The 27615-nt window shown below is 42.2% G+C and overlaps 1 protein-coding gene across 5 annotated transcripts in view; it reads right to left on the bottom strand.

The window, feature by feature from the left end:
* The window catches only part of SGCD (sarcoglycan delta), a 335598-nt gene that overhangs the window by 121678 nt on the left and 186305 nt on the right, over positions 1–27615 (bottom strand). For 4 of the 5 annotated variants that reach the window (XM_034066623.1, XM_034066622.1, XM_034066620.1 and 1 more), the window contains one exon: positions 16509–16694. In XM_034066623.1, coding sequence (XP_033922514.1) covers positions 16509–16694 — 186 coding nt within the window. Of the gene's footprint in view, positions 1–16508; positions 16695–26561; positions 26666–27615 lie in introns of those variants that run through there. The other variant, XM_031047420.2, reaches the window with a different exon arrangement.

Raw genomic sequence — 27615 nt, 5'->3', positions numbered from 1 at the left:
GGCTAATGAGATTAACAAAGCAAGGCTATAGGGCTCTTCCTTTCCCCGTTATTCTGATCGAGCTCTTTCTTTTCTCCAGTGCCACCCACAAGCGAAGTGACTGAAATGTGTATGCTCTGAATTTCTCGCTGTTCTTCTACATACTACTCCAAATATGACTCCATTCTCCATTAGAAATGCAGAGGCAGTGACTTCAGAGGAATATGAAGTCCAGAGGCAGATGCAGACTGGTACATTGGGGATATTCTCCTCCACAGTCTGCATTGCAGCTACTGCCTCAGACCTAACTTTCTGATTATCCTCAGGACTGCTCATGCTTTGCTCTGATGTGAGAGTCTGCACGCTCCTACACAGCATCATGTGGAGAGGTATCTCCCCAAAGCACATCAGCAGTGACAAACAGCAAGTCCCAGCTTTCTGTGAGCACACAGCGCATATTTGTGAATGCTGAACTGAATTTCTACTTTCAAGGAGCCACTTGTATGGATAAAGAACCAACTCTGCCCAGTGGTGGGGCCAATAACAGCCTTACCTGGAAGCTGGGCTTTCTTATGAAAGACACAAGAGATTGTCCCTATACAACACACTCATTTAAAATACTTGGAAAGTGCTATAAAAAATGCCCTTATTTCAGCTCACTGACTATGAAATGCATGCATAATATTCAGGAAAGTTACCAGAAGGTAATTTTATTGGCTATAATGCCTCATCTCACTGAGTCCCTGAAGGCACACTCCATAATCCACCAAGCACAGAAGTATCCCAGTGGCTACGTCTAAATTGCTCTTTAAGAAAACAACAAAAAGGACTCCTGGGAGCAGCCAGAGCAGAGCACACTGCCACACTCGCCTCCTGGCCATGCATGGGCCTCCCAGGCAACTCTAGACCCTCCTGCAGCAAGTCTTCTTGAGAAGGGATGCTGCTATTCAAAACTGCCTCCCAGAAGCCTGAGCCTTGCTCCCCATATCCTATCTGGGCTCCAGGTGATGCTTCCCAGACACAGCCTCAGGCTGAGCTCCCAAGCTTGCCACCTGGAAGGGCAACAGGTTTGGCATCAGGAGTCTGTTACATCCCAATGCATGCCCTGCTCTATCTGGAAAGCTGAGGCAATCAAATATTTAACATATTGAACAAGAGCCCTCCTGGCTAAGAGGAACAGCAATTAAAGACTTGCTGACTCATCAGATATCAAAGGGGAAGCAACACAGTGGGGAACAGAAATTTTCTGAAGGAGCCAGATGTTCGCAGTGCACTGGGCCAGGAATTCACAGTAACAGCATCCCAAACAAGCTGGGAACAATGCTTGCTTAAAATCCCCAGTGGGGAGCTGCACCATCAGGAGGGGAGAAAGAAAAAGAAAATGGGTATCTTGAAATTTATAAAGCATACATCCTTTATTTTGCAATAAAAATGACGGAAGATGGCAGTGTTGCAGTCCTAGATACCTGGAACCTGTCCACACACCATAAAGAGCAATGTAGATGCTTTGGAAAACATGCTCTTTCAGCTTTCTCTGCAAGCTTAACCACTTCTACATACATACATTAGGCATGCACATATGTTTATGGGGCCAGACCCGGTATTTCTAGTCAGTACCCCCTCCTGTGTGTGCTGCTTGCTGGCCCTGAATCAATGCTCTGACTGAAGGCAGATGAGACTAATTGCTGAATCAACAGACTTATGACACTCATGGAAAAAGGATTAGAAGATAAATGTCAAGTCCAGCAAATTCACCCTTGAGCCTAAAGGGAGGAAAACTGGACCTTCATGCATTAATATTCACATGTGTATGGCTGCTGTGAGTACACAATACTATGTGAATAGTATATAATTGTAGTACTTAAGTAACAATACTATGTGAAGTGACTTGGAATTTTCTGTGATTCACTTTCAGGAGGTATTAAAAATCTAAGAAATGAAGAAGTTCCTATAGCTGACGATGCTCAATATGTATCTATTACATATTTTCACACCCTTACAGACAAGCATGTGGCATGCCTGGTCAGCAGCTGGCCAGGCAGCAGCACAGAACTGGAGTCCAAACCTTTGTGATTACTGGACAGATTTAGCACCTTCATTGCTACAAAACCAGGATTTAAAGCAAATAGCTGTATAAGCCAGTGCAGGGCTGGTGACTTACGATGTACCAGCTGCTCCTTTGGGAAAACCTCCTTTATGTCATAAAGCTTACTTCTCCAAATATAATGAAAGACAAAAAAATTGTTATTTCTGCTATATCAAAAGTGTGATTTAAAAACCACCAGGGCAAGCCAAAGCTGCTGTTTCTCTCTGCTCCAAAATGTTCCTCTGCTTCCTCCTTCATAAACCTTCTTTCTGTTCTGCAACTATCTTCACAAAATCACCCACCCATAGAGACAATATCCTGATTCCACCACCAGAAGGTCACTCAAGCAAGTCTGTATACCTCAGTTCAGTTGCTCATTTTTAAGTTTGGCTAACCTTAAAGTAAAGTACCCTTTAAGAGCATATCCCTTTAGCCATAAAATACTTCATCATTAACGATTTAAAGCAGAAAGGAATTTAAGTGAGTTAGACATCCTGTAATAGGCCTTTTGACTAGGGCCATTAGGAACATTTTGGTTCAGCTCAGACATAATTTATCATCCTGAGTGGAACTCACCTGCAAAGCAGGCAGTGCCTTCTGCTATTGTGGCTCTTTAAAATAAAATAAAATAAAACCATGCACCTTTTCTGATTTCCTAAGTAGCTTAAGGTTATAAATGCCAGCTAGCTTCCTGCTAGGCATTTACTGCTGTCTTTAAGGGACAAAACCTATCAGAAACCTCCTGATGCTAAACACAGAGGAGAGAGCAAAAAGTAATTATTTTATATTCCAATCCCTGGTAGAAGAAACCTGCTGAAAGAAGGTTAAAGCACTGTAGACTGGTCTCCTTACTATTCCTAACTTACTACTTAATTATCATAGCGTGGCCAGTTCCTTAGCCAACACACAGCTTTGCTGACTTCAGGGCACCCATGAAAGCTGCATAGCTACCCTGGGATCTCTGCAAGAAGCATCTCCCAGCACTAATGTACTTCTGGATAGTGACAGTAAATGAAGAAAAGGGCACAGCTTAGCTGTTAAATAGCAACAGGGCCATAAAACAAGACATTTTGGCATCTATATGTGAATTTTAGGCTGGTGACAACTCACAGTGATGCTCCAGTTATTCTGTGGAATAGGAAGTCTGACAGCCTCTATAAGCATGGCTCATTTTTATATGGGAAACATATAAAAATTCTGATGTATTATACTGTTGTATATAAACATAAAAAATAGCAAAGGTAAGCCAGAAAAGGTTTAAGTCCTTCAGAATTTAATAGAAAAAATATCCAGCCATCTTTCTGAGTGATTACAGAAAATTACATCCATATCAAAGAACTGTGAAAGATAACAAAAAGCTGCCAGGATGGACATTTCCTCTGCTTAATTTAATAGATTTTGAAAGTAATTTCTACAGAGCCATACTGATTCGCTGCTCCTAAGTTTTAAAGATTCTTTTCCTACACACACAAGTATGGAAAGCGTATGAAATACCTGAAATACATCTCAAAATACTAGAATATAAAGATGTCATATGCTCACGTTACACTGCAAATACTGATGTGCATGTATTAGCTCCCTCCCCACTCCATAAGTTAAAAGTATCCATGCCACCACATTGCTTTAGCACAAGGCATGGACCACACTGGCACTTCAGCTGAAGAAATCTGGGTACAGCTGGGCTTGAAGGTGTCAGCACAGGAAGAATACTGTATTGAAAAGATAGGTTTGTTCCTTTGATTATAACAAGATGTTGAATGCCTGACTTAGCATGAATGTGAATGATTTTCAATAGAATTAAGGTCAAGAAAAATGGGAACTTATTAAAAGTAAGTACATCAGACTGCCTGTTACTTTTACTAGTGAACATGGATGGACAGTGAGGAAAGGAATGTACATGCTCTGAGACAACAATCTTTAAAAACTCTAATTTACTCATTAAAACTCACTGGAAATGGGACTCCTTACCCATAGGATAAAAAAGGAGGCACAGAAAAAGAGTGCTGAGCAACAGTCCACAATAACAAAGACCACACCATATCCACTGAGGTCATCTGTTCCTCATCCCCACAGCAGATACAACTGATTACTGCCTCATGACTGCAGCCTGAAAGTACAAGCAACTGCTCTGCTTCCACTCTTTATTGTTATAAAGGATTTCCACGGGGGGCTGGCAGCTTAGGTAACCGATTAGTGTATATTACTGAGACAATTCACAGGGCTTCTATAAGCCAGAAGGAATCACGCTGGGGGATCTGCTTTCTGCTCTAAATATAGCAGCACAAGAAATGAAATCCAAGTGCCAGATTTCAGTGGGATTTCCCAGGGTGAAATGCATTGCACACATGGCTCATTAGAGACCTTTAAAACAAAAACAAGAACTACAGATTGCACCAGTGTATTCCCTTCCCAGTGCTCCTACTGAAAACATTTTGGATGAATGGTGGTCATTTCCCCACCATGAATCTCATCATCTCTCTAGACTTGTTTCAGTAAGCATTTCTGCCAGCTCATCCAATGTTAACACCAGTGATAATTGTGACTAAGCAGTTTATGTAGTCATTTAACTTCACATTTCTTATTGAATGGATTAATTTTAAAAAGAGGAAAACATGCAATGAAGAAAAGTAGGGTAAGAAATGAGTACAACAGATTAGTTTACTCTTATTTACCAGGATTAATGTATAATTGTCCACCATTTCCAGGCTCCTGTGCCATGTTTCCAAAGCTGTGAGCTTCCTTCTGTAAGAAGCACAGATTTGTAGTTGTTTCCAGAGATTTCTGTTGACAGAGCTCACTTTGATCATTGTCTTTGTTTTGTACTGCACAAATTCTCACAGCATTTACGTCTTTGTTTTAAACCGACAAACTTCATAGGTAAATGAAATCCATTTAACATGTGATCCTACAGATTACTACCAACCCAAAGCAACAGTCTCCTTTATTCTCTATGGGGCCAGGTGACACCACTACCACAGAAAACAAAATAAATCAACTAACCCAGGACACACTCTTCTTTTCAATTGCACAGATATTGCCTACATTACAAATCTTACAATATTTTCCTTTGCAGCCTTCTTCTGGAGCTGTATGCTGCCAACCTATTCTTCTCTTATTGATACCTGTGTAAACTTGAAGAGATGCCATGCATCTACATCCCTGTAAGAGGAGAACCAAGTCATGTATCAAATGACCGACTACTCTGGGTTTATTTAGCATACTTTACAGGCAAAATGGAATGAACTACCTTGCCAGCCCCAGCCTCGGCCGCCACCTCACAGGGCTCCCATCACCACAAGCACAACAGACTGGCCTCAGTCTCCCCATACAGAGAAATATTTATTTTAGCTCTGAATATGTAAAAAAATCCTCATTCTCAGCTTAAAGACGAAAGGACTGACAAGGCAAACTGTTCTGCAGAAAAGCTTTCTATTAGAAGAAAGTTGTAATGGCAGCAAAAGTAGCCCCACTGGGAAGGATAAAGGAATTAAACACATCTATTCTAACATACAGGGTTTTTCTAGGGCAACGTACAAGACTGAATCCTTTATAGTATTAACAAAGACAAATATCTTTGGTCAATCGATCTTGACATGTAACTTCAAATAAAGATGCAATTTGCCCTATAATCTATACCTGCTGGTCAACTGGATCATTCTCCCTTCTAGACAATGCAGTTTTCTGTAAAACCCCAGCAGCGCCGGGATTCACCCAGTCCTTATACAACCCAACCATCAGCTGCCCAGGCTGAAGTTCCTCCCCTTCACAAGGCTCAAGGCTTTGCTGCAAACCTTCTATCAGTCTCTATTGATGCTGTCTCTCTGTAGGTGCTGAAGTGGTTGGTGTGTACAAATACATAATTAGCAGCAACTGCCTTTCTAGCATGCAAAGGAAATAAAGACTGTAAAAAGCGTTTAATTTCCTGGTTTCCTAGAACCAAATTCTTTAATGTCTTGTATTGAAAGATTAAATATTTGTTGTCAGAAATAATACCACCTTCCTAAATAACCTGAATCAAAATTAGCACCTACACATGTCTATATGACTTGCACCTACACGAAATAGAAGCATTTCAGGGCTCTGCCTAGAGAAACAAAGCACTTTTTCATTTTTCCAAAATGAAAAGGTTCACTTTGCCAAGCATATTTGCTTGCTAAGAAACAACAGAGGCAGGTTACACATGTTTTTATGTATTTAACCGTAGCTGCAACTCCAAAAAAAATGACAAATCTACTGCTGACAAACAATGACATTTCCATTTCCAGCATTTCACTGGTAGCCTTCTAAGGGGTCACTCTGAAAGATTTTAGTTCATCTAGACATTTTATGTGTTTCAGCACACATTACAAATAACCTCCAGGATAATAAAAAGCAGAAATCACATGCACATTCCTGCTGACTTGTGTGATACAAGGCATTAGTGAACAATGCAAGAACACAAGAAAGCAGAACGCTCTTGTGTTTTTCAACTTCGCTGTCTTCAGTGGAGAGAATAAACAGCAGAAAATGGCCATGTCTGTTGCTACAACATACACACTTGAATTTCTGTCATGCCTGTTTTCAGATCCGTAACACGAGGAGGGATTTTAATAGAGCCGAAGGGTGCAATCAGCGCTACTGTGCTGCCAGAATCGGCATGGAAATGCTGATCATTGTAATTAGGAAGAATGTGTAATTGAAGTGCCGTATGCTTGAGCCTGAGGTGGTGGCTTTAACACGAGGTGCTGTGCTCCACCCTAGACCCAGAACCGCAGGCTCCCATCAGACCCATCCAGCCATAGCTCACCTCTCTGTGCCTGATGCACCACAGCACCTTGGTGACCGGGGTGGGACTGATTCCCAACACCCATGCCACAGATGGGTGGTTTATAAAATGCCATGCCTGCTTTAGGGACACACTCTATGCACCATGATTAACAGAGCAAGGTGCTGGCATGAGAAAGATCTACTTCTTGCAGCAACAAAGACTAAGTTGTGGCCTTGGAGCCCTGTACAGCTGGGAGTAACAGGGAGATGTCTGAGATGTTCTCAGCCTCAGAGGCAGTACTGCTGCTCAGCCTCACATACCTCTTTGTTTTTTTTTTTTTTTTGCTAGAATAACCAAAATACCACTGGAATTCAGCAAGAACTGCACAAAACCAGAAACCTGTGATGGAAATGAAACCATTGGGATTGGAACCAGATGATCTTTAAAGTCCCTTCCAACCCAAACCACCCTATGATCTATGATTCTATGACTTAGGCAAGACATACACCTACACCTCCTGCATGGACACTGTCAAACAGCCTGGCCAGCTTGAGAGGATGGATTCTGTCCTTGGACTTCTCTTAAACACACCTCAAACCAGGCTTTAGAGTAATAAAACTTTAATTTTAGCTGGTTAACCTACACTGAGGGATCATTTATGAGGACCCTCAGTCACCTTAATAGCATAATGATAAACCAACTTTCAGGGACCCTGCGCGTGGGAGTAAACTTTTCAGGTTTGTTTTTTTTCCCCTTTACCTGTGGTGGGGTGGGAACTCTAAAGACTTCAATTAGAAGCAATTATTGGAGATGCAGAGGCTCCTCTGAGGTTAAGTTGCCCTTCATTTTCTCAAGAGAAGCTTTTAATTAAATGCAAATAATCAAAAATTTCATATAGCAGATTGCCATAATTTCACTATTAGTTACTGGATCGCATTTAAAAAGGAAAGAGGTGGGCAGTAGTGTTAGGCGGACATGAAGTAATGAGAACTCATGAGGTCAAGGCTGAATTATGTGCATAAATTTATTCCTCTTCTATTAAATCTGTCTGCAACCACATCATTTCAGTGTTAACAGGTTGTCCTTCATACAAGTGCACCGGAGTGTAGTCCCATAGAAACTTGTGCCTCAATACAAATAATTACTTCAGTTCATCTTACTGTTGACCATGGCATTGAAGGCAGGATTGGTAATGGGGAAAACGTAATTAAAATGGAAATGACTAGAACTAAAATGCAAGATATGACGAATTCAAATGATATATTCAAGTTCATCTCCAAAGCAAAGTTCTGGAACAACAGGCATGTGAAATGGAAGCAAGTATTTTAAATGCATCTATCAAATCAGGTATGGTAGCATAGAAGTGGTGAAGTGATAATACAGCACCTGCAGGAGGGTACGGGAAAGACTCCATACAACCACAGGGCTGTAATTCTGTCCTCAGAACTATCAGCCTTTACAGCAAGTTCTGACAGAAGGTATATAAAGCAAATACACACGACTGCATAGAGAATATGGCACTTTCCTCCTACTGTTTTTGTTTAGTCAAACACAAAAGTTTATCCTAGCTAACAGGCAGCAGTGAACCCTCAAGCTGGGGCTTCACCCAAAGACAGTGAAGGTTTCTGCTGTTCTGTACTTCGCACAGTCATCTACAGTGTAAGAAAGAGCCATCTCTGTTCCCTTTCCATGGATTATGCTACAACCCAGATGCAAACAAGCTACAAGATGCAAACAAGCAGGGGTTCGTAACCAAATGCAAAGAAGCATTTTAAGCAGCAGCTTTCAGAAAAGCTGATGGCTTTGCAGTTGGAGGCTGCTTCAAGCAGCACCAAAGCCTTAAGGCAACCACAAAGAAGAGGTGCTTCAGAAGAGTTATCTTTTTGTTATAGCAATAACCTGCTTGGTTCTCAAAGCTGAGAAGGTCATTGCTCTCTCCTACAGAGAGAGTGCGGGAGGCATGTCAGGAAGTTCAGGAGGAAAGAAAAAAGAAGAGCAAGGAACAAGGGAAGCAGCAGTGGAAAACTTACTGTACAGCTCAGCTTGGCACGTCATTTCTGTGTGAATTCCCAAATTAAAACATTTCTCCCACTGTACTGTGAGAATATAGGGAGGGATCAGATTGTGTGCTATTCAGAGGACTAACTGATTATTGACATTTTAGCAGCGAGCTTGTTTTTGTTCTTTTGCACATTTATAATAATACCTTTTACATGTTCTCTAAGAGACAAACCTCTCTAGTGCAGAACTGCTAGTCTGAAGATCTTTTGCTGGCACTGAGACGAATGCTAATGCAAAATATCTTATTTCTTCAGATGAAAGAAAAGCTGAGAACAAACCCCTTTGGAGGGAGGTGGCAGAAGCAGGATTTGGGATCAAGAGTTTATGACTCAGACCCCCACACAGCCCACCCATGCTCTCCTTCCTGTTTGCCAGGTCCTGCTGCTATCATGCGATGAAGCAGCTCCTCCAGGTCTGATAAACCTTCCCATCATGCTCCCCACAGCACAGCTGGGATGGGAGTCACCAGCAGACAGGACCCTCTGTGTTCACACGCAGAAATGCCTGGAAGTGAAGCCTTATGCCAGAGACCAAATGCTCAAACTTATATTGCAAACCACCCAAGTCCTTGCCACTCTCTTCCATGCTCCATCTATTCTAATCCCGTTGTTCTTTGAGGGACCAAACAAAGCCATGTTGTATATTTTATGAAGTGATGTATTTTCCTGCTGTGGAGATATGCTGAAGACTGGTTACTGAGGCTTGACAGCGTGGCCCATACAGCACATCTGCCAGTTGCCTGTATGCATGCGCTGAACTGAAAATATGAGGAGAGGGGCATCGCTGAGTTTCCAACAGCTTCCTGCTAACAGAAGTAGTAATAACCAAGAGATGCTGGGTCCCGAGGTATCTGGGTGTCAGGGCTAAATTCTCTGGTGTACAGTAGGAAAACAGCATCAATAAAAGCTTTTTCTAGTATGGGGACATTTGTAATATCTCTCATTCCTGGTTAGCAGCAAGCACAGAACTTATGTAGCAGCTTCTTTCACAGTAGGGATACTAATAAATAGGATTGCTTTCTTCTGCCTCTGAGAAATACAGAAATTAAGTATGTTTGAGATATTCCTGTCTCTTGGATACATCTGTTGGCATGGTTTAAGTATGAACACTGGCTTAGAAACAATCAAGAACGGAGACCTGGAAGCCTGTCCATCGAGTTGGAAGTACAATCACATAAACCTCTGTTCTTCATGAAACCCAACCCAAAGTATATGAGAGAAAAGGGCCATCTGCCATTGTAACACTCAGTACACCATAGACTGCCTTGTGCAACAGCCAAAGAATAAAACCAAATAATTACCTGAACAACTGAAGTGCAGCACATCCAGCTTGGTTTAGTGGTAGCACTTAATAGTTACTATTTCACTATTTCTTTTGCTCCCATGACATATCTTTAGGCATATCCAGAGCTATGGCAGGCCTCTGAAAAACTCAGTGGCTCAGCAGAGAGTAGAGACAGTAAGGTAAAAATATGGGGTCCTTTCATCACTTTTTGGTAACAAAGAAGATGAAACCCTTATGCGCTTATCCTGGCTGAGAAAATGTGATATTAGGATAATAAAAGTGAAATATTATCAGAGACTGAGTTTTCAAAGGTGTAGCACGGGAAGAAACTGATGCAGTATAACTCAGCAAGTCATCAGTACCAAATGCTTAACACTCGGGAGGATACAGTAGTGAAGGGGCAAACTTGTAATAACATCACGCAATATCCCATTAAAACATGATTCTAAACACCAAAGGAGAGAAGCCAGAAAAGTGCCATATGCATCTTTAAAAAAGATAAGTAATCTCAACTGGTTTTTGTACAGAAATAGAAATTCTTCAGGAATAAAATTCAGACCTCTAAAAAGAGTAAAACAAAAGCATAACACATTTTTTTCCTCAATCCAGAAGGAAGAAAATTTGAATTGACTGTTAAAAAACTTGCAAATAAAAAGCATTATGGTGAAGAGCTTGATCCGCTGATGTCAACACCAAGATTCCTTCTGAATTCCAGGGGGTAACAATTTTGCCCATAGAAACTTCTTCACTTAATAGTACAGTTACTCTCAGCATTGCTGGTGTTGTCAGACCACTACAACGTTAACATCTTTATATCAGGAGATATAGTCCACGTGAATGAGGAAAGAAGGGAAACACACAAAGCTCTTGGGTCATGCAGGCAGCCTCAAAACAATTACTTGTTTTAGAGCAACATGAATTAGGATGGAAAAGTGCAGTTTTATATGCATGTGTGTGAGAGGAAGAGAGGAACAAAAACCTTTCACTCTTTCCTCAGTAAAGATACAGTAATTCTAATTCTGACTCTAAACAATTTTAGCTGACAGATTACAGTTGCACTACAAAGCAGAAGCTGAAAAGCACTTCACGTTTCTTTCCCATGCTGGCCTTATCACTGCACCTAAAGAGACCCCAGAGAAACCACGAAGAGGGAATATAAACTGCACAGTCAGTTTATTCTGGGGCAATTTTTAATTAAAAAAAATAAAACCAAAACAAAGTCTATTCCTTTAAATCATTAATAAAAGAATCCTGCCTGTTACAGTAATGAGTTTTCCTAACTCTAATCCATCTTTACGGCTGTGTTATTATCCTACTGTTTTCCTGTAATTGAAATGTGGCAGGTAGTTTACACACAAGAGGGAGTAATTGTATTGGAAATAACTGTTCATAACCAAATTTTTAAAGCTCATTTTTCTTATCAACTTTTAATATAGAAAGCAAGATAATAATGATATTTAGCATTTGTGCCACCTACAGCAGCACTTTGTCTCTCTAAATAGCTAACATTTCATTCAACGATTCGAAACCATAACCCTTCAGTTACAAATGCAGCCTGCAGCAAAAAAGGAAAAATCTGAGCAGCAGCAGTCATTTGTTCCTGTTCAATTAAAACAGTAAAACATGGCTCAACCTCATGCTAAAAGACGCAAATCTTCAATAAACCTGGCATGGTCCTGGAAGGAGAAGACAAGAGTTTGTGTTTGCTGTGATTATGGAGCACCCCAACCTCAGCCTCATCAGGCCAGGAGGTAAAGCTCCCCCTCTCTTTGCATCCTAATGAAAATGGGATGAGGCAGGTCGTTGTCTGCCTGTTTCTACATTACATTTCCTTGGAAGTGCATGTACAAATAACACAAAGCTGCAGAACGTTTTCCTTACACAGCCTATGCTGGTGCCTTTGCTTTGGGAGATTCTTAGAAGACAGCTCATCAGGCATTTCAAACCTTGCAAACTGATTAGGGGAAAAGTATTATTTTTCCATTTATTAATGTTTAGAGTTTACTAGAAACTGCCAATACATAGGACAACAGGACGCCCATGCAAACAGCTTCTGTCCCAAAAAGCCTACAACCCAAAACATGAAAACAGGCAGCTATGGATAGAAACATCAGGGAAGGGCAAAGGAAAAGCAAAGGGTCCTCAGTGCTTTGACGGGCAGACAAGTAGGTGGGTGTTGCCATTTAAATGCAGCCACAACAGGACACAATTCTTGTCTCTCCTGTTTAGAGCTCTTCCTGCTGCCTAACAGACCAAAAAAAGGTACTAATGAATAATGCTTAGACTCTTAACACTCTTTAAAATACCAGGCATTGTACACTACCTTGTGGAAAGAGGTCAATGCATTGCTATTGCCATTATCCAAGTCTTCTGAGCCTTGTACTGTTTGAAGTAAGGACATTGGTTTGCTCTGTTTGTGTAAGCACATCTTTTGTTGTAATATTCAGAAATTAATAGAACAGGAAGCTTTTAAAAAGTGGTTTAAGCTTACTAGTAATAGCTGAAATAGAGATCCCTAGCCCATCACAGACATACAACAGAGAAAATGTATGTACTTATATGCACAGTCACGAGCAATCCTACTGCCAAAGAACTACATCACTGGATGCTAATGCATGTGGACCATAAAAAGGAAGGCTGTTAAGAGCTCTGGTTGCAGCCTTGTAATTAGATTGGCATATACAAACCCTCACAGGGCTCTGCCTGTCTCAGCTGAGCTCTGTGCAGCTTGAGGTTGAGCATTCCATAGCTTGAGGTTGAGCCCCGTGACAGCAGGATACAGTCCAAGCCTGTGTTGAACCTTCAGACTGAGCCACATACACAATCCACAGGCATTAGTGTTTTCTACCCAAACTCACTATGTGCAAACCACATACTTGTAACCAAGTTTGTCCAAGATCTGAATGAAGCAGAGTTCCCTCCATCTATGTATCATTTGAAAGCTGAGAGCTGGATGGTGGTTTCTACCTCAATTAGGTTAGACCACCTTCAGGGTGCATTTGGGTTTCATCCGAAATTGGTGGCTTTGGTCCATATTCATTCTGTGGTTTGGTGCAAAAATCAAAGTAAGGTTAAGAGGTAGCAACCTTGACAGAGCTTCCCGCAGTCCCAGAGCAGCATAGCCCTGATGTGAATGAGCAGGATAAATGGACCTGGCTACGCAAACCAGCTGTGGGACAGGCAGATGGTATTTGAGGCCCCCTCCAGACCTGTTTTCCATACAGTCTGTGCCTGTTAAAGGCATTTGAAACAAATTGAGGATCAAAAACTACATCAGAAGTGAATGTGCCAGAGGATACACTAGAGTCACCAATTTGCTCCAAGCAAATGTGACTCTGCTTTGAAAGCCCCATGTAAAAAGCAACAGCCACACATAAGTTTATTTAAGCCTTAAACATTCAGATAAAAGCAAACTCTAGAATATATCAGTGATGCTTTGCTTACTAAAAGCCACTGTTTGGCAGTTTATGTTTTGATTTTGAAGGATTTGTCTCCTGGTACATGAGGCAGAAGGGAGAGAAAGGGAGGTCAGGGCTTGATGTGGAAGTGGTGTATATGGATACTGCTATAACATGCATGGTGGTTTTGTTTTGCTTCATCTCCTCCTCCCTTCTCCACTCCCCATGATCAGCATTTACAACATGCCTGAGTTTTCTTGAGCAAGTTTGCTGTGCTCATTAAAATACTGTGAGCACTTATTGGGTATAATGAGCACTCATTAAATTCCAGTAAGTGCCAGGACTGTTGCGTGGAGTTGAACAGACCCAGGTTCTTGGAGGAGAGCTCAGGGGTGGGAAGATACTGGAAATAACTACATTTTCCACAAGAACAGAAATACAAACTCTCCCTGCCTTTTTTGCTCTGCAAGCACTGGGGTAACTCAGACCTGCTAAGCAACAGCTATTGCTTACTGACGACTTGAATCATTCTCTTGCCCCAGAAGGACTCTCAGCTCCTCTTATCAGAACAGGAACAAATTAAAAAATTTTTTCCATATTTGCATCTCTTCATTTAAGAGCTTTCCTACATTTGTTATTTAGAGATAAAAGTCTGCCTCTGAAAGTTCACTTAGCAAAGTGGTTTTCCCAGCCTCAGGGAACAGTGCAGGATCCAAAGAGCTAGCAGGAGATGAATGGGTGCATACTGGGGCAAGGATCACATTTTGCATGCCTCTTTGTTGTATCTATCATCAATTGGCTGTGTCAGAGACACACACCCTGACTAGTGTGGCCACGCCTATAACCATAAAGCAGTTCCCACTGCAGGATTCAGTGCTACCATCTGTGTTTTTATCACTAATTGCTGTTCATCACCTACTAACTTTAGAATATATGAGTTAACTAAACCCATATATAAATACACTTTACCCATGGACTAATCCTTAGTGAATCAGAGGGCAAATGACTAAGGAAAGAGAATTGGACAAGAGATGGAAGATCAGTGCATCCCCCCAAAAGCCAGTGTATATCCTAGTGGGATAGAAAGACCTGCTGGAAGTGGGAGGTTTCTATACGTATCTCTAAGATGTATCACAAACATATCTCTATCTTTCTGCAGATGGCCTGAAAAATGCAATGCATCAGGAGATGGCAGTGAGGGAGAAAGGAACAGAGAAGTTCACCTGTTTTCCCAAGCAGGTTGTGGAGGGTTAACTGACCACCACCACCAAATAGCATAATGCATAGGACCGACATATCAAAGTTATGTTATTCTAAACAAATAAAGTTACATTTCTGAAAAGTGAGAATCTGAAATCCCATTATTTCGTGCTTGGGCACTGCCTGTATAATGAGCATATGACAGTCTTTATCATCTCAGAAATATCTATTTTTCAACTACATTTATCTAAAGACCACAGTTCAGCACAAAATGTGTATCAAAATGGCACCAATTTCACAAGATTAAATACCTGGTCTAGTTAAGCATTAATTGCTTACCAGTTTGGCTCATTCTTTACCCACTCACAGGAGCTTTTTGTTGATTACTGCTTTATAATTGCTTGCTCCCTAAGTACACAAGCACTGCAATCTTCTGCACACCTTGACAGCATCCTGGTTAGGAAAATGAATGCTAAGTTCCCCTGACACAGCATTTTGTCTGCTGGATACAGTAAGTCAGAGACTGTTTACTCAACTTCTCATGGCCCATTAATGACATAATGTTGGACACAGCTGTTCAGGACTTCACAAGACCAAAGCAGAGAAAGAAATGCTGGGAGACTTCAAATGCACTGCTCACATCAGTGCCTGGCGGGAAAGCCCTTGAAAGTGGTCTAGGGGAATTTAGCCTTACAGCTCTCTCATGAAGTAAATCCAGGATTAAAGCCTCAAACTCAGTTTCTCCTGAAGACTCAAATTATCTTAAAATAACTCCATCTGACCAAGGGAGCAGTAATTGCTTTGAAGAAGAGGGGAGCAATCATTTAATTTTCATTCTGCCTGGACAAATTATCTACTGGAAAAAAACAGGGCCTGCACTATATAAAGGCTCACTAGCTCTGGAAGTGGAGTGAGCCTGGTTCATCATGTTCTGACTTCCTGTGTGTTTGAGCAGGAGGGGTGAAGCTTACACTGTAAAAAGACAATTTGAAGTTAAGGCACCCCTTAAGATTTCAAAGAGAGTTTGAACAGAGTTCAAGTGATGCACAGAGTGCTCTGGGCCCCGAAGGCACAATCTGGCCCAATGCAGTCTACCTCCCAGTACAGCTGCACAACATTTTTCTAGGGACTTCTGGAAAGCTAATCCTGGCCAGTGAATCTGTACAGCAAGGGAATGCTGCTGGCAGGACTGATGTGCACCAACCAGCCATGCACAATGAGGACAAAGATACACTTCTCCTAAGTACCGCACCCAGAAAGCTACCCTGGAAATGTTTTTCTTCATGAAGCTTCTGGAACCACGCCATTATGAAAAAATAAAACATGAATTTTTCTTAAGAAAAAGGCAAATCAAGCTTCCCAACTTCCCAGTCATGGACAAAAGCAGAAAAAAAATCTAAAAGAAAGGCTTGAACCCATACTCACACCCCAGTTCAAAATAACCTATTTCATTAATCTTAAAACACTATATAACTGAAAATTAGGGGAGGGTGGTGCATATTGTTTACATATATACATGTATATATACAGCAGGTAGGAGGAACATGATTTGCAACACTGAGCTGATTCTTCAGTTTGGCAATACTGTAGACATCACCAGCAGAAAAAGAGGATCACTGCGTGAATTTGTAGTAATGGCTATCCATGGCAAATAAACACCCCCTTATCAAAGCTCTATCTGAAGTCATGCTCAGAGGAAAGACCACCACCCTCCCTCATCTTCCCCAGACCTTTCAGGGCAACCCCTACTTACAATTGTGAAGTTCATAACCTTCAGAATCCAGATGGTCATAGCAAGGTTCACCAGGATTAAAATCATTAGGAGCAGCACAAAGAAATAGAGGCACCTCTTCCTCCAGCCATAAATCCCCACTTTGTATACCTGGGGTCCTTCTGAGGTCTGCATGGTGCTCCGGTGTGCGTACTGTTCCTGAGGCATCTGAAACGATCACAAAGAAATAACCACATGTATTAAATGGCAAGAGAAGGACAATGATAACAACTGTTTGTGTCTGTGTCTCTTAGAGGATTTTGTTCTTTCTTTTTCAGAGTTTACCAGATGGGCAGCCTCTCTTCCCATATCTTGGTTCTGCATTGTTTTTCTTTCTGCTTACTGTATGCAGTAACGTACCAAAAGAGAATTTTATGTGTTAAATGTGTATCTATATATTTATTTTTAAATACATGTAAGTACACTGTCTAAAGGTGTCCTATGGAGAAACTCTTGAGTGACACTGCTCATCGCCCCAGGTTTTACAATGCAAGCACCTCCAAGGAAGGATCTTGAGGGGAAAATTTTGCATGCATTTGGTAAAAGCAGTTGAGTTTAGCAGTTTGCTTTGAAGATGCACTATGACTTCTCAGAGGCTTTATTTTAATATATATATAATGTATAAATATAATTTATATATATTTATGTATATATTATATACTTTATATATAAAAATACATAATTAATGTATATGTATCTCAAATAAAATCATTCCTTCCAGCCAAAGCAAAAAGGCAAAATGCAAATGTTTGCCTTTATCCTGTCCTGCACCCAAATCTTTCTTAACCAAGTAAACCTGAAGCACAAGTTTCTCCAGCTGTCACATCCCTAACAAATGATTCCTGAATTATCTATGCTGGCTTAACTCTGGGTGGGCATGGCATCCTAGAAGAACACCGGAGGCCAAAGTCATTGAAAGAGGGAGGGAAGGAAGGAAAGGTGGTGTTGAAGAAATCAGTGCAGCAGCATCTCCAGGAAGAACTGCTTCACAGTCCCACACGGTGAACTCTGTCCCCCTCCTACACCATGGTAGCTAGCTGCCTCTGGGCAGTTGGGTATCCAGCTGCCCTCACTATGGATTGGAAGAGATGGGCGCTTTTAAACAGCATTGCAACCAGCTGGGACAGGGGTCTGGAATACAGATACTGCACAACAGCTGTATGCAAACTTCTGCATGCACAGGGTGTTGTGATTGTGGAGCACATAAATGAAAAAATTCATGCTTTGGCCCTTCACATTTGTGGTATGGAAAGCCACTTTCATTGAGTTACCCCCAGGCATCAGTTTCTTATGTTTTCAGACTTTTTTGACGCACACGAACTGCAGGTATGATACCATCTCTAATAACACACAGTTTGCTGCATGTTTTGCATTTATACTCTAGACAGATAAGGAACCACCAAACATGCTCTCGCATTACTGATCCAACACCATGGACTGGCATTGATGTTTGTACATAGTGAATTCCAAAATTCATCTACCAGGAGGAAACAATGTAAATTCCTCTCTGTGGGAGTGTGATCTGTGAGGGCACAATGAGACAATGGTAGAAATTAGATACTCAGTGATAGCTAATAGGATCATACTCCAGCATCTAATAAAACTCAATGTGCAGTCAGCAGTGATGCAAAGCCCACTGCAGGCTGATGCAAAGTAAGTTTCTTCATGGCATAACTTTTGTTCCAGTAGCATTGCACCAGGGATGAAGATAACACTTTATCTTTGCTGCTCCAATGCTGAAACCCACACATTTGAGGCAAGGGTTGCCTGAAGAATCAGTTACCTTTTTTTTTACCCTTTACTGCTTCAAAAGTTGCCAAGACCTGTGTTTTCTAGTGTTGCCTGCTGTCACCTGCAGCATAGGCAATCAGTCACCTCTCCCTTCTTTTGCAAGGCTTCACACAGACTGAAACATGTGCTTGGGGACTAAATAAATCCATTCAGGTGCTAAATTCTTTCGAGCTCACAGGCATTGACACCTCTCCTGATATGGACCTATAAAGCAAAGCTGACTTAGCAGCCTATTCAGGAAGGCTGTGTTTAGCCCTATTAGACTCATGTGCTCCCAGCCCCACTCCCATTCCATGAACAGCACTCCTATGGAGGGTGGTGATGCCCATCCGCCTCACTCCCTAATATTAGCAAACCCCCACACTCAAAATCCACAACAGTGGCCAAGAAGATTTTGAAAATAATAATAAATGAGATATTCCTCTCATTTTCCTCTCAGGTTTCTGAAGCATTGCATTTTTAAGGATTTTTTCCTATATGCTCTAGGTCTACAAAACCCCAAGGAGAAAAGCAGGTCAGACTTGTGCAATCAGTGTGGTGCTGCAAAGCAGCACTCACAGGAGAGGTCCTGAGCACCAGTGCTGCCCATCTGCAGACTGAGCTTCCTCCTTTCAGACGATGCTGCTGCCTGTGATTGCTGAACAAAACTAGAGCAAGGCGAGCCCCAGCAGCCCATCCACGCCTCAAAGCCTGCCTGCCTCTTCCAGCTTTTTTAACGGCTCTAAAGAAAGGATCTCACACCCCACTCCCTAAACCATGCCTTGTTTACAACCTCAGACTACCTCAACCCCAGCTAATGCTATCAGGATCTACAATGTCAACTGTGCAGTCATATTGTGTCTGCACGACATGACAGGAGGAGCCAATGGCTCATGGCAAATAAGCGTGTTCTCTAATACAGGTTGGCTCAGCCAGTTTATCCAATGAGCATTAGAAGTACATCACCACAGAAAGGTGTGTCTGTATTAAAGAGCAGGTTCTGGTAGTGTAAGTGGGCTCACTGTAAATCACTTCTGCTGTTCAGACCAGCTGGAGTATCTCTCTCTACTGTGAAACCACTCAAAACCAAGGCAGACATAGATTTTATCTGGAGCAGTACTTTTGCTCGCAGATGCCAAGATGGAAGGCTTTGCAGCACAGAGCTCATCAGAGAGAGGAGCTGGGTCACCAACAAATACATGCACTTGGAGAAAAACAGGCCTTTTTACATAGCTAAAAACACTCTGATCTGCGCAAAGGGAAAACCTAAACAATACTTTACTGAGTTTCCACTACCTGGGGGAAATTATAACCACAAGTACTGTACAGACAAGGATTTTATTGACTAATATTGTAACATGGAATCCTGGAGAGCACATATTAAATGCAGCCTCACCCTTGGAGAAAATGAATAAATTGCATTGCTAACCCTCTCAAATTGTGGAAGACATTTGGACCAATGAAAAAAATATGAAATACCCAGGTCAAAAGATCTCTTATTGCAAAACTTGTTTATTCTCTTGCTCTTTCTCCTTTTTTTTTTTTCCTTTCTTTTCTCTTTACTTGCAGTCTCTAGGATGGAGAAAATAGCATATCCAGCTGGGGCAAGTGTCTGCAGATACTAAATGAATTTATATGAACAGAAAATAACCAAAAAGAGCAACCTGCGTTCACACAGCAGCCTCATTTTGATAATTTCCCTGGTTCTGATGAAATATTTAGCTCAAAGCTGCCTTAGCAGAGATTGGGCAACTAAAGTACTACAACATGCATGATGAATATGACTTAGTAACATGGCATAACTTGATAATAAGAATACATGGGAATTGTAGATAGCATGTTCTTTCTATAGAAACTTTCACACAGCTACACGTAAAGCTATGTATGATTTCTATACACCCTTTCCCCTCAAACTGTCAATACCAAAACAAAATGCTCTTGTGTCTGTAAGTTCTGAAGGAAGGGAGGACAGAATGATGGACAGGAAGGGCATTAAATAAATGAGTAGAATAAGCAGACAACTCCACAGGGAGCCAGCTATATCCACTACCAATAATCTGCTCTGTGTGGGAGGGAAAAGTATGCTAGCCACAAATTACATTTTGGTAATTTCTCCTGACTCAAACATTAAAAAGAGCTAAGGCACCATAAAAGTATTGCTGTGAAAGGGCATCCAGCAGTTGCATGTGTAAGGTAGCCTCCCTTTTTCAATTACTGAGCTAAGGGGAAAGGCTGCTAGTTGCTTAATAGAGCTTTATTTCTTCTTCCATAATTAAAATATTAGGAACAAGTGCCTAATTTCATAATAGTGGTGAAAACATAATAGTGAAATAAATACAGAAGTTAGAAAGATAAGCGTTCCCTTTAAAAGGCAAATCTGAAAGTGTCTGCCTGACATGAGAGGGCTTAAAGACACACACGCACAGCACTGCACCACCATTAGCACATGTACAGTCCCATTTACAGTACAAGAAATGCAGTATGCCAAATCTTCGCAGTTTAGCCACAGACAACATTACCATGACTACAGAAGTATAGCCTGGAACTCGGGTAATTCTCCAAGGAATTCTTGCTGCTACAGAAAAAAAAATGAGTAATAAGGTTTTGCACAAGAGCTGTACACTGAATCCTTATATATGAACACTGCAAACAAGGCCTGATACAAAATCCAGTCTGCTTAGAAAAGCTGTTCATCCTTTCACTTTAGGGTACCTTAGAGATATGGTCCGTAACAAAAAAGATTTATTTGGGTTTTTGTAAGACCACTGGAAGAGTCATGTCACTATGTCCTCTGATCCACACAGGCTGCTCTCAGAGTACTTCTGGCAAAGAAGCTTCTGTGCTTCCCTTCAGCAAAGCTGAAACCATACTCAGCTGAAAAACATCACAAATCAGAACTGGCACTGAGCTTCCAAAAATCACATCAGATGCCACGAGTTATTGCAAATCTTCATTGCACGCCTCTCCCCATTCCACCAAGTCCTTCTGCCCTGCACAAAGCTTCTGATTCAGGGCACACAACCCAGATCAATGATTCATCAGGCAGAATAAGTGTTTTATATGCATATGTATGGATAAACACCTTCCCCTTGCAAACATCCAGAACTGTAACATCTCCTGGCCATGCTGGCTTTGTAGGCTCAATGAAGATTATAAACAGGGTGAAGCATAACAAGAGGAATCAATAATGTTTCTGTGCCATGGGGGTTTCTTTGATCAGTGCTTAAATGATGTATGTTTAGTAATAGAACAATTTTAAGCTGAAAGGGGATGCAATATGGGAATGCAGCTTCTGTCTCATAAGCCCACTTGAAACTTGCTGTCAAAAATGCCCTAGAGCTCATTGAAACTGGTCACTAGAGTGCAGACCAAAAGCCCTTAAGCCCTGTGCAGCCGACACAGTGTCTCTCCTCCCTGCCTGCTTCCAGAAATGAAGAACATCAGACCCCAGGCCAATCTATAGCATAGTGATGGGAACATGTTACTATAGGTGAGAGAGGGGTTCAAATTCCCTTGGGCCTTGGACTTACATCTCCCACATCACTTTGTGTCCGTATCACTGACATTCTCTTCTCTTTTTCTGTGTTTTTTGAAACAGAAACCTTTTATTTTGGGATGAAATGTGGAAAAATAAACTAAAAAAACCTTCAGAGATGCTCTCTGCCATATCACTGGAAGGCAATGTACTAGCTGTAAATGATTTGCAGATTCATCTTCTTTAATTTCTCTGTCTTTTAAGTGCACACTGTCCACCAGGTTCAAAAGCACAGGCATCTCTAGAGCGTGACTGAAAACAAAATTTGGCATGAAGAAGAGTGTTTTGAGCCATCTATCAACGAGACATTTTGCCTCTCCACTCCCCATAAAACTCTCTCAAGTTTGATGCCCTCAGGCCCCTTAATCCACCCTCATCATGACCCAAAATTGATTTATGGCCCTACATATGGGTCAGATCACAGCCTGGGTCTCCATAAAAGGATAAGGCTCTGGAAAATGACCTTTCACTTGCAGGTTGACCAGCAAGGGCTGAGCAGTGGGGAACAGCCCGAAGGATGAAACACTTGCTGGGGTAGTTAAATCTCACAGCACTTTTCTCCTGCATCATCTCAGCAATGAACTTGGGCTCTTCCCTCTCTGTTTGTCCCTCTGCTTCTCTCAATAGTTCCCATCCCTCCACATGGGGAGCAGCTCTTCCATGAGATGGGAAGACTATCATCACATAATGCCCACTTCTTGGGTACCACTGCAATCTGATACAAGGCCAGAGAGACAAAAAGCGGAAGAAAACATCCATCTTAAGGAATGTGTTATTCTTTTCTGACTAGTTTCTATCAGTGGGGTACATCACATGCAGGGTTCTTCAAATATCTACCCTGATCCTGGCAAACAGACACATTAGCAAGCTTTCCTTGGTCTGCACAGTCCATCGATTCACGCTCTGCCTGGTCCACAAGGAAATACCTATTTTCCTATCCTCACTTCTTGTATTTTGAAGAAGTTGGACTCACTCAGCACAGGCAGATGGAGAGACCTTGGGGATTAATCTCCTGGTAAAGCATCTCTAATCCAGATCCCACACTGCTCCAGGCTAACCTGTACCTCTAACACCTTGAGAGCTCATGTAATTTCCCCAGTTGCCAGGGCTGGCAGCATTTAGACAATAAACATGCTTGAGCACAAGGGCACTGCAAAAGCTTCAGTTTATAAACCAGTATCTTTGAGCAGATGGATTGAATTGAAAGCTGACAATGGGACTTCTGCTCTGCTCCATCACTGCTTTGCATTCAAGAAGCACTTACAGTAAAACTCTAAACATATTAGAGTTTGCCAGAACAAAACAGAGTAACAGGCAGCTCTGTCTCCTAAACCAAAAGCAGTATTTTATTATGATGCTGCGAGAGTCTGTGAGCAATGTGATTTTAGTATTGCTTTTCTTCTCAGAGAAGAGTAGAAATGTGTCTGTTTTCTTATTTCTGAGCTTTTCTTCTAACTTTATAGAGTTCCTTCTTGATAGTTACTTTGTCTTGGTATTTTTCTTTTTCATAATTAAGGAGAAAATGGAAAGGAAAGTTAACAAGGAAGAAAATGTTTCTGCAGTGAGTTCTCTGATGTATCAAGCCACTCATCAAATAATGTCTTTCATAAAATGCCCCACAATTTGTAGCAAAACTTTTACATTGCATGCAAACACCATATTGGCCTTGCTGCATTCACACACTGGTTCCTATGCACCACTCAGATGATGTGAGGTGATCATAAGCCTCTGTCCATCTGTGCCAAGTTTATAAACGCTCTTTCCCACTGGAGTGTCTCAAAGCAGGATGAACAAATATGAGAATTACACTAAAATAGCCAGTAGCAGGTGTGACTGCAGGAGGCTGTGGGAACAGCAAGGGGGATATAATCAACTGAGCTCAAATCAGAAAGCAAGCTACAGGAGGTGACACTTTGCAGACTTCTGCCCCAACACGCTTTCACCCCACGTACCAAGAAAAGAGATAAGGCTTGGAGGAATGTGCAAAGCAGGATTGTAATATGGATTTATATGGCTGGAATCCAACCAGCATGGCAGAAATTGAGAACTGTGGGCTTGAGCATGTGCCAGGATCTAGAGTAGAGTCTCTGCAGTGATCCTGCTGTCACAAGTTAAAACTTGTTCTGCTTCTACATCTTCCCTGCCCATCTTCCCTCCACATGATGTGCTTACTGTGCTTCCCATTTGTTTGCATGGACACACTTGCTTTCTAGGTTGCTCTTGGGATGGAGCAGGAGAAGGAATACACATATAATAGTGTGTTAATGGCTCTCTTACCTCTATGGTTCCAAGATCAAGAGACCCTCCAATGCAAACCCCCTTCAGATGCAAAACACTGTTCACACATGCACACACTCCACAGTGCTTTTGGGAACAAAGCAAGGCTTGAACGCTTGACCATGGTAGACCTGCAGAAAGGTCTTCTCTGACAGAGGAAGACTTAGGGTCAGCTGCTAGAGTTAGGGAGGAAACCATCACCACCTCCCTCAATCAAATCCAGCCCCTCCCCTGCCAGCACTCACGACGCACACCCCCCCCCAACCCCTCCCCCCCCTGCCCCCAGTGTCTCCACTGGGGTCCTGTCAAGAGGCGTACAACCAGCAGCTCAGCTGGGCACTTGGGACATCCCATGATCCAGATTGATCCCACATTCAGTGAAGAGCTTGCACTGCTTGTCTCACCCCAGTGTGGGGCAGGAGAATCCCTGAAAGCCAGGTACAGCAGCAGAGCCCTGGCTGCTTCTTACTACATAAGACGTATTCCAGTCCCTTTGTCTCTCTGGCTCTTCAGTGCTGAGGATGAGATCTGGGAGGTGGGATGCTGCATGATGAGAGGTAGGAACTTGAATTTTAATCTTTTTTTAAAAAATGAGCTTATAGCTAGCAGTGAAGAGTATAAGAGGCTGACTGGGTGCCTAAATTAACAGCTGCTGAGAAAAGCAATAGAGTTCCAAGTCTGCAGAGTAAGATGGCAGCCCGTGAAGGCTCAAGCATTCCAGACCATACAAGACCTTCATTTAACAACAGCATTTTCACCACAGGTGCACTTTCTGCAAAGCAAAATTTGAGCTTATGAAACCTCTTCATTTGCATCATACGCCTCCCTCTTCCACAACTCATCTCTGTCCTTTCTCTCATTCTCTTCCCCCACATCAGCCTCCAGGAAGCTTCAGTACATCCCTGTCTCTTGGAGGATGTCCTTCCCTCACCCCAGACAAGCAAAGTCCTCACTTGGCCTAAACCAACCCAATTCGTCACTTTCACAGGGAAAAAAAACAGATGCAATGATAAGGGTGAGATGCTCCCAATCACCTTTTTTTTTTTTCTTTTCCATCACATAGAATCTCTTTGCATCATAGCAGATAAAATTGCCATTAAAGATCCAAATCCACTGAATTCCACTCTTTCCAGGTAAGGTTTGCTGGCTGACTGAGCCTGCTGTTATGCTTCGGAGTTGCCCACATACACACTTCACCAGCATCACTGGGAGAAAGCTTTGGCTCTGATCATTCACATACTGGATCTGATGCACTTTGATGGTGAACCTCACCTTGTCACTGAATTTTTTGGGTTGCTGAGATGAATGACTGTTTGAGCCCTGTATGTGCAGTCCTGCTGAATGCTGGCAAAGCAATCTGTGGGTCTACTGCCATGAAAGAGCCAGAAACACTTAGTGCTGTCCCACTGTATAATTTAATGCCCTTAATTCATTCCTTGTTGAAAGAAAAAACCTCCCTATCTCCACCATAAAATACAGCTAAAAAGCATTTTCAACACATGGGATAACACTGCTGTGAAAATCCAAGAAAGAGGCACTGGCAGAGGCAAGGAAGTTTCTGAAGCTACGTGAGGCGGACTCCTCCCGACACCTCCATCTGCCTTGACGAACACGCCATACCCAAACTCCCAAACATGAGCTGCCATATAAGGTGCTGATATCTCTGCAAAGGCAAGACAAGCTTTAATGCTGCAACTAAAAGGATGAGAGAGCACTGCTTAAACCTGGCAGGCTCCTAAAGGGAGAGAGAGCTTTTCATCATAAACATTTCTTAAGTTATTTGGGGAAAGAAACACACATAACAAGAGAAGTTGCAGATAGAACAGCCCCTAAATTAATGCTTTTCCTCCTTATCTGCTCTATGTGGTTTCTGCATGTGCTGTCTGTTGCAGTTTGCTCATGCAAATGCTTAATAAACAAAAAAAAAGAACCCAAAAGAGAAATCACAAAGCAATGATTATTACTGAGCTACTGTCTCTCTTCACAAGCTAGCTGCATCAGGAATTGCCAAACAACCCTCAGACAAATATGCTTTGAACTCATTAAACAACTATAATACTATGTACATACAAATGTATTTATCATTAACGAAACGTGTCTTTCAGCAAAATCTGTAGGTGACACACAGTACAGAGCCAACCTCTCAGTGGCTGCAGATTATATACATACTTATTGCCCCAGTGAAAAAGTTGGGGATTATTTGGTTGCAGCATTCCCGCAGGCAGAGGCGCAGCACGGGAGTTGCTTTTCCTGCGGAATAACTACCAAAGCAAAGTTCGCCAGAAACCACCACCCAGCCCCAAGCAGCTCCCATCCCTTTGCAAATATGCCACAACTTCCTACTCCTGACTTTTCTCCTGCAAACAACAGTCCGAAAGCAAGAATCCTCTTTGCATTGGCACAAAAGAACAGCAGATCCCGGCTGCAGCAGGAAGGAGCGACACCGTTCTTACCTCTCCCTTGGCGGGCAGATGAAAGCCCAGAGGGGTGCTGGAGACAGGGGGAAGGATGCAGCACGGCTTTCAGAGCAGCATGAGGCCTGGCCTGTGCTCATGAGCTGCCCCTGTCAGATTTTCCAGCAGCAGAACTGCAGCCAAGTCCCTGCCCATGCCTGAAGAATTTCCTGAACAGCATTCCCGTTCTTTTTCTAACTGCTTTGAAACCACACTGTCTGTACTTCAATAAGGCTTTGTCAGGCAAAGTTGCAGCTACTGGGCTAGCTCCAGATAGCAATTGAAAACACATGTGTTTTGCAGTAAAAGCCCCCTTCTCCTCCCACACATTCAGACACAGACACCCCCGCCTGCGCTCCCTTTGGGAAGAGGAAAAAAGGGGGTGGAAGGGATTCCACTCCCACAGATAACACTTTGCCCTGCCTCGTATGCTTTGCTAGCATCCACGGGTCACAGGCACCCAGGTGAACAGGCAGCTTTGCCAAACCCCAACAAGCAAGGAAGCACAAGAATGAAAACCTCAGTTCATCACTGCTCTCCTCGTACCTTTGCCTCTCTTCAAAAAATTGTGAGGAAAGAAAGTGTATTTTTAGCATCTCCAGACTCAGTTCAGCACATCAGAACTGCATCCTAATCTTGACATACACTCCTGTATCTGCTTATACTAAAAATAATACAACTATTTTTGAGTACTTTCATCCCTCTCTGCTTTCCAGTTGCCCTCACCCTTAAAAATATTTTAAGCACCGTGCATCTCCTTTTAAAGAGTATTAAGATTGCTCTGGTGTTGGCTTAAGGAAAAGAAACAGAAGATATAATGTTCTACCTTTAATCAGAATGGGTCCCATTTCTTAATATCTGTAATCATTTCCAGACAGCACCATGGGTCAAGGCAGCGAACGTGGGCTCTGCAGCAGGAGATGCCCTGCGCCTGGCATTTGCCTATGAAGCAGAGCCGGAGTAGACGTGGAAACGTACATGGATGTCCCCCTTATATCACCACGGCTAAGTACCACCAAAGATGAAACACAGCAGCAGAGTTGTCAAGGTAACA

This window comes from Melopsittacus undulatus, chromosome 10, assembly GCF_012275295.1.
Source record: "Melopsittacus undulatus isolate bMelUnd1 chromosome 10, bMelUnd1.mat.Z, whole genome shotgun sequence".
NCBI lineage: Eukaryota > Metazoa > Chordata > Aves > Psittaciformes > Psittaculidae > Melopsittacus > Melopsittacus undulatus.
The sequence above is the reverse complement of the archived record's forward strand: the minus strand, read 5'-3'. Positions and strand labels throughout refer to the sequence as shown.